The 16,729-nt window shown below is 41.8% G+C and overlaps 1 protein-coding gene across 1 annotated transcript in view; it reads right to left on the bottom strand.

Annotated features, from left to right (window-relative positions):
• Nucleotides 1-6,224: 6,224 nt before the first annotated feature.
• The window catches only part of Gsr (glutathione-disulfide reductase), a 46,793-nt gene continuing 36,288 nt past the window's right edge, over nt 6,225-16,729 (bottom strand). Inside the window, exons 9-13 of the mRNA XM_070016243.1 lie at nt 16,279-16,437; nt 13,199-13,310; nt 10,426-10,557; nt 8,189-8,322; nt 6,225-7,422 (exon numbers count right to left, since the gene is read on the bottom strand). Of these exons, the coding sequence (XP_069872344.1) occupies nt 7,273-7,422; nt 8,189-8,322; nt 10,426-10,557; nt 13,199-13,310; nt 16,279-16,437 (687 nt within the window). The 3' untranslated portion in view covers nt 6,225-7,272. The remainder of the gene's footprint in view (nt 7,423-8,188; nt 8,323-10,425; nt 10,558-13,198; nt 13,311-16,278; nt 16,438-16,729) is intronic.

Below are 16,729 nucleotides of genomic sequence, written 5' to 3'. Positions count from 1 at the left end.
TCCAATTTGTTGTGACCCTGGGACTCTGTTCAGGAAGTTCCTTCCTGTGCCTATAAGTTCAAGTGTCTCTCCTACTCTGTCCTGCAGTAGTTTCAGAGATTCAGGTTTAATATTAAGGTCTTTAATCCATTTTGAGTTGATGTTGGTGCATGGTGATAGGCTGGGGACCACTTTTAGTCTTCTGCATGTGGCCGCCCAGTTTTCCCAGCACCAGTGGTTGAAAAGGCTGTGTTTCTTCCATTGTATGTCTTTGGCTCCTTTGTCGAATATCAGCTGACTATAGGCATGTGGATTTATTTCTGGATCTTCTATTCTATTCCATTGGTCTTTGGGTCTGTTTTTGTGCCAGTACCATGCTGTCTTTGTTATTATGGCTCTATAGTAGAGTTTGAAGTTCGGCATGGATATACCTCCCATGTTGTCTTTATTCCCTAGAATTGTTTTGGCTATTCTAGGTCTTTTGTTGTTCCATATGAATTTTTGGACTGTTTTCTGTATTTCAGAGATGTACATCATTGGGATTTTAATAGGAATTGCATTGAATTTATATATTAATTTTGGCAGTATTGCCATTTTCACTATATTGTCTGCCTATCCAAGAGCATGGGAGGTCTTTCCATTTCCTAGTGTCTTCTGTAATTTCCTTAACTTTTTATAATTTTCATTAAATAGTTCTTTTTACATCTTTGGTTAGGTTAATTTCTAAATATTTTATTTTGGGGGAGTTATTGTGAATGGGGTTGCTTCCTTTATTTCCCTCTCTGCTTGTACATTGTCAGTGTACAGGAAGGTGACTGATTTTTTTGGGTTGATTTTGTATCCTGCTACTTTGCCGAAGTGATTTATGATTTCTAAGAGTTTGAGGATGGAGTTTTTGGGATCGTGAATTATCATGTCATCTGCAAAAAGGGACAGTTTAACTTCTTCTTTCCCTATGCGGATTCTAAATGACTTCTTACGAGAGAAGAGTGGTTGGATACTTGAGGATAGACCCCTTATGGGCAGAGTTGCTGGCACAGACTGCACTAACGATGAAATGACCTGTTGAGAATTGTAAACTTTTATCAACAGGAAGAAAGTTAATGTCTTGGGATAATGACTTACCTGACCCTGGCACTTGTTTTTATTCCATAGGCAATCACAGACCATCTATTATGTCTGAGTGTGAGGAAGAATAAACAAATACTAGACTAAGTATGGCATGCTATCTTTAAAATGCTCCTCATCTAATAAAGACAAGGCAACCTCACAAAGATCCAGCACACCAGTCAGATGGAGCCAAGACTCTAGCAGATGTAATGCTTTGGAACAAAGACAAGATTGCTTTGGCTGTGGGGAGAAGAGTTCACTCTGTGGAAGGAGGTGAAGCTTATAGAATGAGCAGGATACCAGAGGCTGAGATGCAGGGAAGGCTAATGAGGGAAGATGGTGCAGCTAACAGAATGTCCCTGATCAGATGGGTGTTGGCTGGGATGAAGAGCGGTCTGGCTGGAATATGGAATGTGAGAAGGGAGACAAGGCTGGGGCATTTTCAAGTTTGGGGTTGTTCATTTGCGGAATCCTAGTTCTGTCACAGAGGATGGAATGATGTAAATAAATACACACTTATTCATAATCTTTTTTCTGACTTGTTACTAGGCCTTGAACTCAGGGCCTAGGCATTATCTTTTAGCTCTATTGTTCAAAGCTTGCATTGTACAACTAGAGCTACAACTCCACTGTTCATGTGTGTGCGTGTGTTTAGTTGGGAGATAATCATCTCATGGGCTTTCCTGTTCAGGCTGGCTTTAATCAATGACCCCAGCTCAGTCTAAGATTACAGGCATGAGCCACTGGGGCACAGCTCTTATTCATAATCTTGAAGCAAACATCTTTTTTGCTCACACGAATGGAAGAACAATACACTTAAATATTCAGTGATGGGGCTAAAGGTGTAGCTCATTGTTAATGTTCATGTTTGGCATGCTCAGGGCCTGAGGTTCATTGCCTAGCACCCTCTCCGACTCAAGTTATTTGCTGTGCAAAACCTGTTTCTCCTGTTGTCATCTTTTGTGCCAGCCATCATTCATGCCCATACCTCTCTGCATACTGGCCCCCTCAGTAAAACTATAGCAACTAACTGTAGTATCACCTGACACAGATAAAACATATTGTTCTCTTATTATAAATAAATCTCATCAAATATACAGGATCCCAATGTAGCAATTAATTGCTGGGGGCCAGTGGGTGTGCTTACTGTGGTGGACAGTAAAATCAGTAGTTAATTAAGAGTAGCCTGACCTGTGGCATTGGCTGTTCAACAATCATGGTGTTTTACCAGTGGAATGGAAATTCCAATAATTTCCCATTCTCTGTGTAACTGGAAGAAAGCTAGGTCAAGTGAACAAAGATCTAGCATGAATCATAAAAGGCACAGCTCCTCAGTCAACTCCTGGCCTGGATCCAGAACCCCTCAAAGGAGGGTAAGTCAGGTATCCTTGAAAATGAATTCTACCATACTAACAAGATTTTATATTAACCTTTCTCCTACCCTTCCCCAAAGGGTGACTGAGTATTGGGGAAAATAAAACCAACTTTTCAGGAGCACTGGCTTTGATATAGTATTAAGACACACAAAATGTTCACCGTGGTCCACCAGTCAGACCAGAGGCTTATGAAAGTCAGTTTTAGCTCAGCGTCTCACACAGAATTCCTGAGGCCATCCTGCAGCTCTGGAAATACTTAGAACCAACAGTCAGCAGCTGATGGAATTTCTACACTGAGTTATTACGGTGTAAAGGCTAAGTAGAAGCCATTTACAATTGCCTCTACCTAGAAAAGCAGTCCAAGAGATCTACAAGATTAGTGCCACCATCAAGAATGTGAAAGGAGGGCTAGGAATATGGCTTAGTGGTAGAGTACTTGACTAGCATGCATGAAATCCTGGGTTCAATTCCTCAGTATCACATAAACAGAAAAATCCAGAAGTGGTGCTGTGGCTCAAAGTGGTAGACTGCTAGCCTTGAGGACAAAGTGGCTCAGAGACAGTGCCCAGGCCCTTAGTTCGAGCCCCAGGACTGGCAAAAAAAAAAAAAGTGTGAAAGGAGCTCCCAATTAAACTGTGTGGAAGATGGATGGATCTTGGGCAATGACAATGGATAATGGTAGAGCTAACCAGGTGTTAATCCCAGTGGTGGTTGCTGTACTAGACCTTTCCCCCTTACTCTGGAGATGGAACTCAAGGCTTTGGGTATGCTGGGCAGGTGGCCTACTAGTCAGCCAGATGTGGTTTCATTGCTGGTCCCAATGAATACACCCACTGGTATCTAATATAGAGCTGCTGGTCTGGCTGCTGATCCATATTCATCAGTAAGGGCCACCACAAGCAGTTTGTTAGGCAATACACTGTCACTGACTTACATCAGGGATGTATCAACTTTCAAGCTTATACCACAATTCAGGTCACAGGGATCTTGACTGCTTTTCTCTTCCATAAGGCATCTCACTGCTCCATTACATTGAAGACATGCTAACTGGATCTAGAAAACAACAAAGCTGATGTTTATGTACCAGGAAGTGGAAAATAAATTCAACTAAGCGGGGCTGAGAAGGTGGCTCAGTGGTAGAGCGCTTGCCTTGCATGCATGAGGCCCTGGGTTCCATTCCTCAGCACCACGTAAGCAAAAAGAAAAAAGCCAGAAGTGGCACTGTGGCTCAAGTGGTAGAGCACTAGCCTTGAGCTGAAGAACTGAGGGACAGCGCCCAGGCCCAGAGATCAGGTCCCATGACCGGAACCCCCCCCAAAAAAAATTCAACTAAGCCCACTTACATGTCTAGGGGTCCACTGGTGTAGGGTACATGATTTCTCTTAAGGAGAGGGGTAAGTTGTTGAATCTGGCCTCCTACAACTAAGAAAGAAGCATACTGACAGCTTTTTTTAAGTTGGTCATGGGGCTTGAATTCTGGGCCTGCACGCTGTCCCTCAGCTCTTCAGCTCAAGGCTAGTGCTCTACCACTTGGGCCACAGCACCACTTCCAGTTTTCTAGTGGTTATTCGGAGAGGAGTCTCTTTTTGTCAGTCATGGGGGCTGAACTCTGGGCCTGGGCACTGTCCCTCTGCTCTTCAGCTCAAGGCTAGTGTCCTATCACTTCAGCCACAGCGCCACTTCTGGCTTTTTTCTGCTTATGTGGTGCTGAGGAATTGAACTCAGGGCCTCATGCATGCAAGGCAAGTACTCTACCACTGAGCCACCTGCCCAGGCCAGAGATAAGAGTCTCACTGACTTTCCTGCCCAGGCTGGCTTTGAACTGTGAACCTCAGATCTCAGCCTCCTGAGTAGCTAAGATTACAGGCATGAGCCATGGTCACCTGACAATTCTAGCTTTTATAGGCAATGCATTTTTCACTGGGATGTGTTACTCCAGTTGCTACTTTTGAGCAAATGAGAAGGCTCTGCAAAGGCTGCTGGCTACTAGCAAGTGCCCTGCCTCTTGGCTGAGGAACCAACAGATCTGATGTTACTTCAAGTGTTTGTGGCAGAGAAGCCCTGGGGCCCCTCTGGCTCAACTGCAGTGTGAGCCCTTAGAAGTTTAAAGCAGGGGCTGGGAAAGTGGCTCAGTGGTAGAGTACTTGCCTTGCATGCATGAGGCCCTGGGTTTGATTCCTCAGCACCACATAAGCAGAAAAGGCTGCAAGTGGCACTGTGGCTCAAGTGGTAGAGCGCTAGCCTTAGCTGAAGAGCTGAGGACAGCACCCAGGCCCAGAGTACAGGCCCATGACCAGACTGAAGTTTAAAGCAAAGTCTTACTATCCCTTGTAGATAACCATTCTTCTTTTAAGATACAAATAGTTCTTTGCCACTGGGTGTTAGAGAAGGCTAGATGCTTAACTATAGTTATCAAGTTACTATGAAATCACAGTTGCCACTCATTTCTTTGGGAGAGTTGAAATTTGTGGCTATGACTCAACTATGAGTAGTATCTCCCTTAAGTCTTCAAAGTATCCCATTTCAATCAATAGAACAAATGGACCTAACAGGTTTAACTGTCCTGTTAGTACAGGAGTGGTTTCTCTCTCTAGACTAGAAGGTTACTTGAAATGAAGTATCACACCTTTCTTTCAATAAATATCTATCAAGCATGTACAATGTGCTATATTTACCTGTGTATCTGTGTGTTGTGTTTTGGATAAGAAAGGAGGATATGTCAGATCCTCTCAAAAGCTGGATCAGTTTGAAGACTGATGAAAAGGAAAGCTGGAACCCAGTGAAAGCTGTTTTCCTGTTGGTTTACTATAGAAGCAGCACAAAGCACTAAGGATATGTATCTCTAAAAACATTTGGTGTTAGGTGGGGCTGGGTACAGTGTAGCTCAGAAACAAAGTAAGTGTTGTGTATGCCAAGGGCTCCAGGTTCCACCTCCAGCACCAAAAAAACAAACAAAACAAAGCAAATGCCAGGTGTTAGTGGCTCACACTGTAATTCTTGACTTAGATCTGAGGATTGTGATTTGAAGTCAGCCTAGGAAAGGAAAGTCTGAGACTCTTATCTCAAATTAACTTCCAAAAAAGCTAGAAGTAGAGCTGTGACCCAAGTGGTAGAATGCTAGCCTTGAGCAAAAGAAGCTCAGTGTTAGTGCCTAGGCCCTGAGTTCAATCCCCAGAACTGGCACATGCACAAAGAAAGAATTCAGTAGCACTGTGTAACTAATGAATGCCTCAGAAAAACCTAAGGCCAGGCTCAGTGGAACATAGCTGTTATCCCAGCTACTCAGGAGACAGTTTGAGTAAAAAATAGCCAGACCCTATCACAAAAAACAAGCTGGAGATAGTGGTGAGCACATGTGGTCCCAGCTACATGGAAAGCAGAGGATAGGAGGATTATGGTGTCAGGCTACCCTGGATCTGGGCAAGACCTTATTCTGCAAAGCTAACTAACAGCAAAAGAACCAGGATATGTGTTTCAGTGACAGAGTACTAGCCTAGCAAGTTTCAGGCTCTGACATTAAACCCCTATCATAGCAGAAAATAACAAGAACAAGCAAACTTTAGCTTATCTACTTGATAATCAAGACAGTAGAAATATAATGCTAAAAGTGATTTCTAGGCTGAGGTTCCAACTCAACCATTAATCTGCTAAATGTTTCTTTGATATCTCTATTTAATATTTTTAATGAACATCTCTTTCTCTTCCACAAGGGTTAGTATCCGCTCTTCAGTGTAAGAAATAAAACTGGTGCCAACTGAATTCATATTGAATTTTTTATAAGAAGAAAAGGCTATAATTTTCAAATGTTTGGGATAGTTTTCAGGGGAAAATAAAAGAACAAAAACCAAATACAAGTATTAAAAGTATTCATTGAACTATAAACTCTTAGCAGAGAAACAGACTTCAGAAATAGTTGAGTCTACCTCCTGAAAGGGGGACTCTTACTGAACTGGCCTCAAGTCTTTCCTAAATTTGATGTACTTTATCTCATAAAAATAATTTTAAAAAATAAAAAGAAAGAATATAACTGGGCAATTAGAGAAAGGTCACATCCTTGAAACAGATTTGCAATATGCAAAGCACAGTGCTGGCTTCAAAAAACATAATAAAAAACAAAGAACATGCATTAAAATATTTATGTATCAAGAGCTTCCATCATTTTCAACTTGAAAAACTAGCAGGCTGGGCTGGGGGTGTAGGTTCATGACTGTAATTCCAGTACTCAAGCACCAGGACATATACAGGCAACAATCAATGGCTTTCTCCTGTAATCCTAGTTACTAAGGAGTCTGAGACCTGAAGGATCAATGTTCAACTCAGCTAAGGCATAAAAGTATTCAACACTCTATCTCCAATTAACCACCAAAAGTGGCCTAGAGTCATAGCTCAAATGGTAGAAAGTCAGCTGAGTGAGCTGAACGAGCACAAGGCTCTGAGTTTAAGCCCCAGTGGGAGGAGGGTGGAGGGAAGCCAAGATAGGAGGACTGAGAGTCTGAAACCAGCCTGGCTAGATCAGGAAACTCCGTCTAAAAAACCAGCAAGCTACAGTCATACAAATACATACATCAACTTCATTGTGCTTCATACATTGTGCTTCATATTATTATTGTGACATATAAATCAAATGAAAATCAACCCTACATTAACAAAAAAAATATGTTCCATTCTTTACTAAAAATTTCCACTGTCAGAAGATCCTGATTGAAATAAAGGAATATATAAAACTGGAACAGGAAGCAAAGAGGATCATTTGGTTCATCTCAGAAGTTTACTGGTCCGGCTGAGAGCCATGTAAGTCTCTGGGTTCTCAACGGAGTGTGACCAGTTCTTCTGAAGAGGTAGGATGGATGGCAACCGTGTTGTCGAAGTCGGCCTTTGTTGCTCCCATTTTTACTGCCACAGCAAAGCCCTGCAGCATTTCATCACACCCAATTCCCTGCATATGGATTCCAACCACCTGGGGAAAAAGAAAGTGGCATTTTACTGGGTACACAGCCATGGGAGATAGGACATTGGACAAATAAATGCCTAAGGCTGGGGTTGATAAGAGTACTTGTCTAGCATGTACAAGGCCCTTCAACTATGTAACTTGAGAGGAGGGACCAGAGGGGAGAAATAGGGGAAAACCAAGAAAGAGTGACACTGACCAAGACACATTGTACTCATAACCCAACTTAGGGATTGTAACCAACTACTTAATAATAATGAATAAATATTCTATAATATTTCTAATCCCAATCCAATGTAACTAAGCCTATTGGCTCTGAGCATTCTTGCCTTGTTTCCTCCTGCCTTTTCCAGTCATATTATAGAACTATACAATATCCAAAATAAACGTTTATGTTAAATTTAAAATATCTTATATTAGGGTTGGTTGGCAAGGAGTAGAATACCTGTCTAGGAAGTGTGAGGTTCTATTTCAAACCCAATATTGAGGCACCAGTGGATCATGCCCATAATCCCAGCCTCTCAGGAGGCTGATGGTTCAAAGCCAGCCCAGGCAGGAAAGTTTGTAAGACTCTATCTCCAATTAACTACTAACAAGTCAGTAGTGGAGCTATGGCTCAAGTTGTAAAGTGCTAGCCTTGAGTACAAAAACTCAGGGACAGTGTCCAAGCACCAAGTTCAAGCCCCAGGACTGGCACAAAAAAAAAAGAGTAGACATTTCTAAATAAAAATATTATGAACTCCAAAAGACATAAAAGACAGAAGTTCACCCATACCTTTTCTTCTTTGTTGGCACAAACCATTTTCATCACACATTTTGTTTTCCTTGTGGTCACTGCGTGGTACATTGGGGTAAAGGTGGTGGAATAGATTTTCACATTGTCTTTTCCATATTTATGAACAGCCTCATCTATAACATATATTAAAAAACATCTTTCAAGCCAGGTATTAATGGCTCACGCCTATAATCCTAGCTACTCAGGAGGCTGAAATTTGAGGATTGCAGTTTCACAGAGTCTATGAAACTCTTATCTCCAATTAACCAGCAAAAGAAAAACAAAACAAAAACCTTGGAATTACAGCTGTGGCTCAAGGGGAAGAGCCCTAGATTTGAGCAAAAAAAAGGACAGAGCTGGGAATGAGGTTTAGTGTTAGAGTGCTTGCCTAGCACGAATGAAGCCCTTGGTTCAATTCCTCAGTACCACATAAACAGAAAAAGCTGGGAGTAGTGCTGTGGCTCAAGTGGTAGAGTGCTAGCCTTGAGCAAAAGAAGCTCAGGGCCACTGCCTAGGCCCCGATTTCAAGCCCCAGGACTGACCCTCCCCACCCCCCAAAAAAATACATAAACGCTGGACTAAATTCTAGATGTGAGGAAAAATTATTGAAAATTACGTTTGTGATACTTGGCACAATTTGCATAAGGTCTAAAGTTCAAGATAATATTGTTATCTTCAAAACTGCATTCTATTGATGTATGCAAACAATTTTGTGTGTGTGTGCTGGTCTTGAGGCTGGGCCTGAGCACTGTCCCTGAGCTTCTTTTGCTCAAGGCGAGCGCTCTACCACTTGAGCCACAATACCACTTCCAACATTTTTTTTTTTAATTTAAATTTTTATTTTTTGTGAACATACTGTACAGAGGGGACTTCCAACTTTTTCTGTGATTTAATTGGAGATAAGAATCTCACGGAGGCTGGGAAGGTGGCTCAGTGGTAGAGTGCCTGCATTGCATGCATGAGGCCCTGGGTTCAATTCCTCAGCACCACACAAGCAGAAAAAGGTGGAAGTGGTGCTGTGGCTCAAGTGGTAGAGCACTAGCCTTGAGCTGAAGAACTCAGGCCCAGAGTTCAAGCCCATGACCACCACCACCAACAACAAAAGAATCTCACAGACTTTCCTGCCCGGGCTGGCTTTGAATATCAATCCTCAGATCTCAGCCTCCTGAGCAGCTAGGATTATAGGCACAACTAGTGGTTTTGTTCTTTAAAAATGTATACTCAAGCCAGGTGCCTGTGGCTCATTCCTGTAATCCTAGCTACTCAGGAGGCTGAGATTGTGGTTTGAAGCCATCCCAGGCAGAAATGTCCTGTGGGACTCTTATCTCCAATTAACCACTCAAAAACTGGGAGTGGTGATGAGGCTCAAGTGGTAGAGGGCTAGCCTTGAGTATAAAGAAGCCCAAGGACAACGTCCAAGCCCTGAGTTCAAGTCCTGCAATGGATTCACGCCTCCCTCAAAAAAAAAGGATACTGTGTGTGTGTTTTATTACTGGACAAATAACAAAGCAAAAATATTAAAGCTCTATGAGAATACCCTGTACTCTTTGTAACTTTCAAAGTAGTTTAAATTAAAAAACAAATAGGTATGGCAGCTCACATTTATAATCAATCAGAGTTACTGAAGAGGCTAAGATCTGAGAACTGAGGTTCAAAGCCAGCCACGGCAACAAACTGGAAAGTATCTTATCTCCAATTATCCAGCAAAAAGCTGCAGATGGAGGTGTGGTTCAAATGGTAGAGAGCCAGCCTTGAGCAAAAAAGCTAAAGCAGGGCTGGCTCAGTGGTAGAGTGCTTGCCTTGCATGCATGAGGCCCTGGCTTCAATTCCTCAGCACCACATAAGCAGAAAAAGCTGGAAATGGCACTGTGGCTCAAGTGGTAGAGCCTTGAGCTGAACTGCTGAGGGACAGCACCCAGGCCCAGAGGTCAGGCCTCACGACCGAACAACAACAAAAAAAAAGCTATAGCAAAAGTGTGAAGACCTGAGTTCAAGTTCTAGCAGAGCAACAGCAACAACAACAAAAAGCTTAAAAATCAGAATTAGAGAATAAACAGGTTGTAGAAGAAAAACAAACAGTGCTCACAAAAGTATTGCAGATGGGGAAATAAGTAAATTGTAACTGATTAGAAAATATCAAATAAGAATAGTCACTTGAAGGGAGACTGAGATAAATTTAATGCATGGTTGAGACTTAAAAGAAGCCAGCCATGAATGACCTTCACCTGCAAACTTACCTTCTGTGAGTCCCACTGTCCCAATAGGAGGGTGGCTGAAGACCACAGTGGGGATGTTGTCATAGTTTAATTTGGAATCTTCTTTGCATTCAAAAAGCCTATGGGCAAGTTTTCGGCCAGCAGCTATTGCAACTGCAAAGATATTTTAAAATCAGTGTTTATCTTATTTTTCTTTCTTTTTTGCCAGTCCTGGGACTTGAATTCAGGCCCTTGGCACTGTCCCTGAGCCACTTTGTCCTCAAGGCTAGTACTCTACCACTTGAGCCACAGAGCCACTTCTGGCCTTTTCTGAGTAATTAATTATAGATAAGAGTCTCATGGGCTTTCTTGTCTGGGCTGGTTTCAAACTGGTAATCCTTAGATCTCAACTTCCAAAGGAGCTAGGATTATAGGCGTGAGCCACCAGTGCCTCGTTTATTGTTCATTTTAACAGGAGAATTGTCCCATTTACCATTTATATGGCTTTGTGCAGTAGTACTGGCAAAAGTTTCATGTCAATGCTAATTTGAGCTTTGTGAATCCTGACCATTCTATTACAAAAAAGAGACACTTGGAAATTTAATAAGAATATTAGTTTTCAGAGAAAATATGGAACAAATTATATTAGTTTTGTACATTTTCTCTTTTACCTTATAATTACATTTATTTTATAGTACAATTTCAAAACCAAAAATTTACTCTCCCTTAGCTAGTTTTTATTCTTAACAGTCTGCAAAAGAATTCCTGTTTCAGTAAAAAAAAAAAAAAAATATTCATTTTATCAGTTACCAGTAAGATATAGAGGAAATTTCTTCTACCTTCACAGAATTTTCAGTGATTGTGCTATGAAGTCCTACAACTTTTATCAGGGGCTAGGAAGGTGGCTCAGTGGTAGAGTGCTTGCCTTGCCTGTATGAGGCCCTGGGTTCAATTCCTCAGCACCACATAAGCAGAAAAAGCTGGAAGTAGCACTGTGGCTCAAGTAGTAGAGCACTAGCTTTGAGCTGAAGAGCTGAGGGACAGTGCCCAGGTCCAGAGTTCAAACCCCATGACCAACAAAAAAATAAAAAAAGTAATTTCACTTAGTACAAATAAATTCAAGGGATCTATTGTACAAACAGTGACTCTTGCTAGTAACAATGTATTGTGTACCTAACAATTTTTTTTTTTTTTTTTTTTTTTGTCAGTTGTGGGGCTTGAACTCTGGGCCTGGGCGTTGTCCCTTAGCTCTTCAGCTCAAGGCGAGCGCTCTACCACTTGAGCTACAGCGCCACTTCCGGTTTTCTGGTGGTTTTATTGGAGATAGGAGTCTCACGGTCTCTCCTGCCTGGGCTGGCTTTGAACCGCAATCCTCAGATCTCAGCCTCCTGAGTAGCTAGGATTACAGGCGTGAGCCACCAGCGCCCGGCTTGTACCTAACATTTTTAAGACTAGACTAAGTGGTCTTGTCAACAAGAAGTATGAGGTAGCATATAAGCTAATTAATTAAACTTAGTCCTCAACAAAATATCATGTTGTTCAATATAAATACATGTAATTTTTTTTTAATTTTTTTATTGTAAAGATACCATACGGAGGGTTACAGTTACATGAGTGAGACAATGAGTACACTTCCTCTTGAACATTGTTACCCCCTCAATTGTTTTCCCCCTACCATCCCCTCCCTCCCTCCCTTCCCCAAGGTTCTTTTTTTTTTTTTTTTTGATTGTGATTAAGTGATTACTTAATTTCCGGAAATTCACAGTATTGTGGAATAATGATGCTCATTTAAAGTCACAAGTTCATTCTAACTTTCCTGGAGCAAATTGTTTATCACAGTCTGTAATATATAACGGTGCTCACATGTTATATACCATATAAAATACATGTAATTTTTATTTAACTTAAATATAAGCCAGGCACGCTGGTGTATGCTTATAATCCCAGCACTTGGGAGGAGAGGCAGGAGGATTGGGAGTTTAAGACCAGCCTGGACTATATAAACATAGTGGGCTCAAGGCCACACTGAGATATATAGATATATAGTGAAACCCTGATTTTAAAAAAAAAATCCCCCAAATAGCTGGATGCTGTTAGCTCATGCCTGCAATCCTAGCTATTCAGGAAGCTGAGATCTGAATCATGGTTCAAAGCCAGCCCAGGCAATAAAGTCTGTGAAACTCATAGTCCACCTAACCACCACAAAGCCAGAAGTGGAAATGTGGCACAAATGGCAGATTGCTAGCCTCGGGCAAAAAAGCTCAGGATAGTGACCCGCTCCAGCAAAATGCAAAACCAAAAACACACAGGGGAAGAAAAAGAGAGACAAGAGAGAGATGAGAGACAAGATGAGAGAGGTGAGACGAAAGATGGGGAGGGAGACAGACAGACAGACTGATTCAAATGTGTCCCTGTGCCCATCAACTCAGGAAAAGGGTTGAGGGACAGGGTAAGGGAGGGAAGAAGAGGAGCCAGACTTGGTTCTATCAAGACCACTCATACAAAGCTAACCTAAATTACTTCTAACACACACTTTCACTGTCTCCACACAACTCACAGAGGTCTTCAGAGGGTAACATACACAAAAGGGTCATTATATGAAAATGAAAGTCTCCAGTGAGCATTTTATTAAGTCTTTAAAGGAAAAAAAAATCCAGAAAATGTCAGATCCCTAACCAACATCTATTTCATTACATTTCTACTATTTTGACAACGTAAAGATATTCACCTTTACACAGTGATGGAGTGGAATCTAGCATGAGTTTAATGTAGCACTACTCCCGGCCTCTCTTCCAAGAACAGAAGATATTATTACCTGGAGTCAGAAGAGCTTTTCCACAGACGTCTCCAACTGCATAGATGCCCTTGACATTGGTATTCTGGAATTCATCTACAATGATATGACCTTTCTCATCAGTTTTAATCCCCTGAAATTATGAAAGGACATATTATAGATACAGATACTGAGCCCATCTACTAAAAATGTCACATTAAACCTCTAAATCTGCTACACTGTGGCACACCTTCAATCCAAACATCCCTAAGTCTATCTTTGGCCTAATGTAAAGGGTCAAATATTTAACAGAACTTTGAGAATTTAACAGGATTTGACACTGCAACATATAATTCATCTGGTCAGGAAACATGAAATAATTGGATTATTGTACATACTACTTACTAACTCTATGGGGTTTTTTGGTTGTGAATTTCTGTGTTTCCATGGAAGTTATTTCTCTTGAAGCAAGTTAACCCTTGTATGTATGAGGATTTTTTTTAAATCAATGTCATTTTATTTATTTATTTGCAGGATAGGGATTTGAAATCAGTGTCTCACACAGGAGTGGGCTGCTTACTTGCTCAACTGGCATTCTACCACTTGATCCCAGGACTCAACCCTACCTTTTTGCTGGTTATTTTGGAGATGGGGTCTCCTGAACTTTCCTGCTCTGGCTAGCTTCAAGCCAAGATCCTCCAGATCTCAGTCTTTTGAGTAGATAGGATTATAGCCCATGAGCCACTGGCGTCCGGTTCATGTAATTTTATAATATCACTTATGGGCCATTAAAAAATTAATATGAGCAGCTGAAGAGAAGCACTCGAAAAACAGAAATGCCTGTCCCATCATATAACAAATTACTTCACAGCCGTTAAGACAGCCCACAGACCAGATGTCTCCTACCACTGAGAGATACAACATGGCCTGAAGGAGCCACCAAAGACACGCTCTTTTGAAGTTTACTATTTATTATTTTTAAAACTCAAGTAAAGTGTCCATTGTGCCCTAAAACGTTAAAAAAAAAAAAGAGTGGCTGGGAATGTGGCTTAGTGGTAGCATGTTTGCCTAGCATGCATGAAGCCTTGGGTTTGATTCCTCACTACTACATAAACAGAAAAAGCCAGAAGTGGTGCTGTGGCTAAGTGGTAGAGTGCCAGCTTTGAGCAAAAGAAGCTGAGGGACAGTGCCCAGGCCCTGAGTTCAAGACCCAAGACTGGAAAAAAGAAGTAAGATAAAACATACTGATGTTTCTCAAAATCAGAATTGTTTTCTTACATGTGGAGTCATTTTTGCTTTGAGATATGTTATGCTTATCTTGTCTCTTAGATATAGTGTAGTGTAAGAAGCTAAAATAAGGAGAAGAAAGAAGCATAGTGGCTTATGTAGAGCAGCACAGTAATTTGGAATACAACTTGGGGGACTGGGAATATGGCTTAGTGGTAGAGTGCTTAACTAGCACGCATGAAGCCCTGGGTTCAATTCCTCAGTACCACATAAACAGGAAAAACCAGAAGTGGTGCTGTGGCTCAAGTGGTAGAGTGGCTAGTCTTGAGCAAAAGAAGCTCAGGGACAGTGTCCAGGTCCTGAGTTCAAGCCCCAGGACTGGCCAAACCCCACCCCGAACCCCCCCAAAAACACCAACTTTGGGCTGGGTGCTGGTGGCTCAGACTTGTGATCTCAGCTAGTCATGAGCCTGAGATCTGATTATTGCCAGCCCAAGAGACTCAATTAACCACCTAAAGTAGAGGAGACGTTGCTCAAGTGGTAGAATGCCAGCCTTGAGTGAAACAGCTAAGGGACAGTGCCCAGGCCCTGAGTTCAAGCTCTAGTACTGGCAAAAAATAAAATAAATTAAAAAATGAACAAACAAACAAACTTTGGAGCTCAGTGGTGAACTGTATGCTTAGAATAATCAGGTCTTGGGCTGGGAAGGTGGCTCAGTGGTAGAGTGCTTGCCTTATTTGCATGAGGCCCTGGGTTTGATTCCTCAGCACCACATAAGAAGAAAAGGCCAGAAGTGGCACTGTGGCTCAAGTGGTAGAGTGGCTAGCCTTGAGCAAAACAGCTCAGGGACAGCAGTCAGGCCCTGAGTTCAAGGCCCACAATCAACAAACAACAACAACAACAACAAAACAAACAAAGAAAAAGGGCTTGGGGCACGGCTCAGGTGGTGAATTATTTGTCTCCAATCACAAGGCTCTGCTTCTCTCTGCAAAAAATACCCTATTGTGGGGTGCTGGGAAGGTGGCTCAGTGGTAGAGCGCTTGCTTTGTATGCATGAGGCCCTGGGTTCAATTCCTCAGCACCACATAAGCAGAAAAAAAAGCCGGAAGTGGCGCTGTGGCCCATGTGGTAGAGTGCTAGCCTTGAGCTGAAGAGCTGAGGGACAGCACCCAGGCCCAGAGTTCAGGTCCACGACTGGACCCACCCCCCCAAAAAAAAAGAAAAAAAAATACCCTATTGTTGTTCACTGAATACTATTACATACCAGAAAATTCATCCAGAGCATCAACAACAGATTAACATTGTGTTCAATTAGGCTAACTACTTTGCATGCACTTTCTCATTACTATAATCCCATCTTATATCTGAAGTAATAGAATATTAGAAAAAACAAAATGCTCAAGGCTAAGCAACTTGAAGTAAGAGAACTTGAATTTGGTCAAACTCTGAGAACATCCAAGTAACTTTATTAGACTTTCCTTTGAAATTTCAAAGAACAAAGGATGTTGTCTGTGTATACTGCACTGGCAGAATAAAGAGAGAGACAGCTTCCCATCCCAGAGCACCACAATGTCTAGACTGAAAGCTATACTCAGCAATCCACTTTAGATACTACGGACAGTATGGTGGAATCAGTATAGGATTTTCAAATAACATTCACATAGTAATGTAAGACTACTGGAAAGCTAGATCAGAATCCCTCCAATTTCAGCAGGGACCTGATACAGGTGATCACTCTGGAAAGGGAAAATATTTCCAAAGTATTAGGACTTGATGACTAAGTGGATACATGGAACCAGGAGAAAATCAGTAGAATCCACCCAAGTTTTATATGGAGGGGACCACAAGACTACCAACATCTCCAAGACTGCTGGAGGCAAAATGAGTCATCTTACCAGTTTGTTTAAATTCAGGTCTCTGGAATTTGGATCTCGCCCAATGGCCCAAAGAAGGCAGTCCACTTGTGGAATTGTGGTAAAGGTGGGTTTTCTACCAGGAGCTGCAGTAACCATGCAGAGTTCCAAGCCTGATGAAGTCTTTTTAACTTCCTTGACCTATTGACAAATAAAATGTGTTTGTTAAATGGGGGATGGGGCGGGAGGGAGGGGAGGAAGGGAAGAGGAGTGGAAGACAGAAAAAAAGCAAGTAAAGAGGAAACTAGAATTTTAAACATCTTCAATAAATCTACACTGAAACCTGTAACTGAGATAGACTTTCACTCTTAGCCAAAGGCACCAACCCAGAATTTCTATACAGTGACTGGGAATGTCAGCTCAAGTCACCACTGAAATGCTGAAGTTTAAAAATGAAGTATTTCTGTGTGTACTTCTTCAAAACTGTGGTAAT

This window comes from Dipodomys merriami, unplaced genomic scaffold, assembly GCF_024711535.1.
Source record: "Dipodomys merriami isolate MVZ:Mamm:240054 unplaced genomic scaffold, mDipMer1.0.p SCAF_12, whole genome shotgun sequence".
Classification (NCBI taxonomy): Eukaryota; Metazoa; Chordata; class Mammalia; order Rodentia; family Heteromyidae; genus Dipodomys; species Dipodomys merriami.
This window is presented reverse-complemented; position numbering and strand designations above follow the sequence as displayed.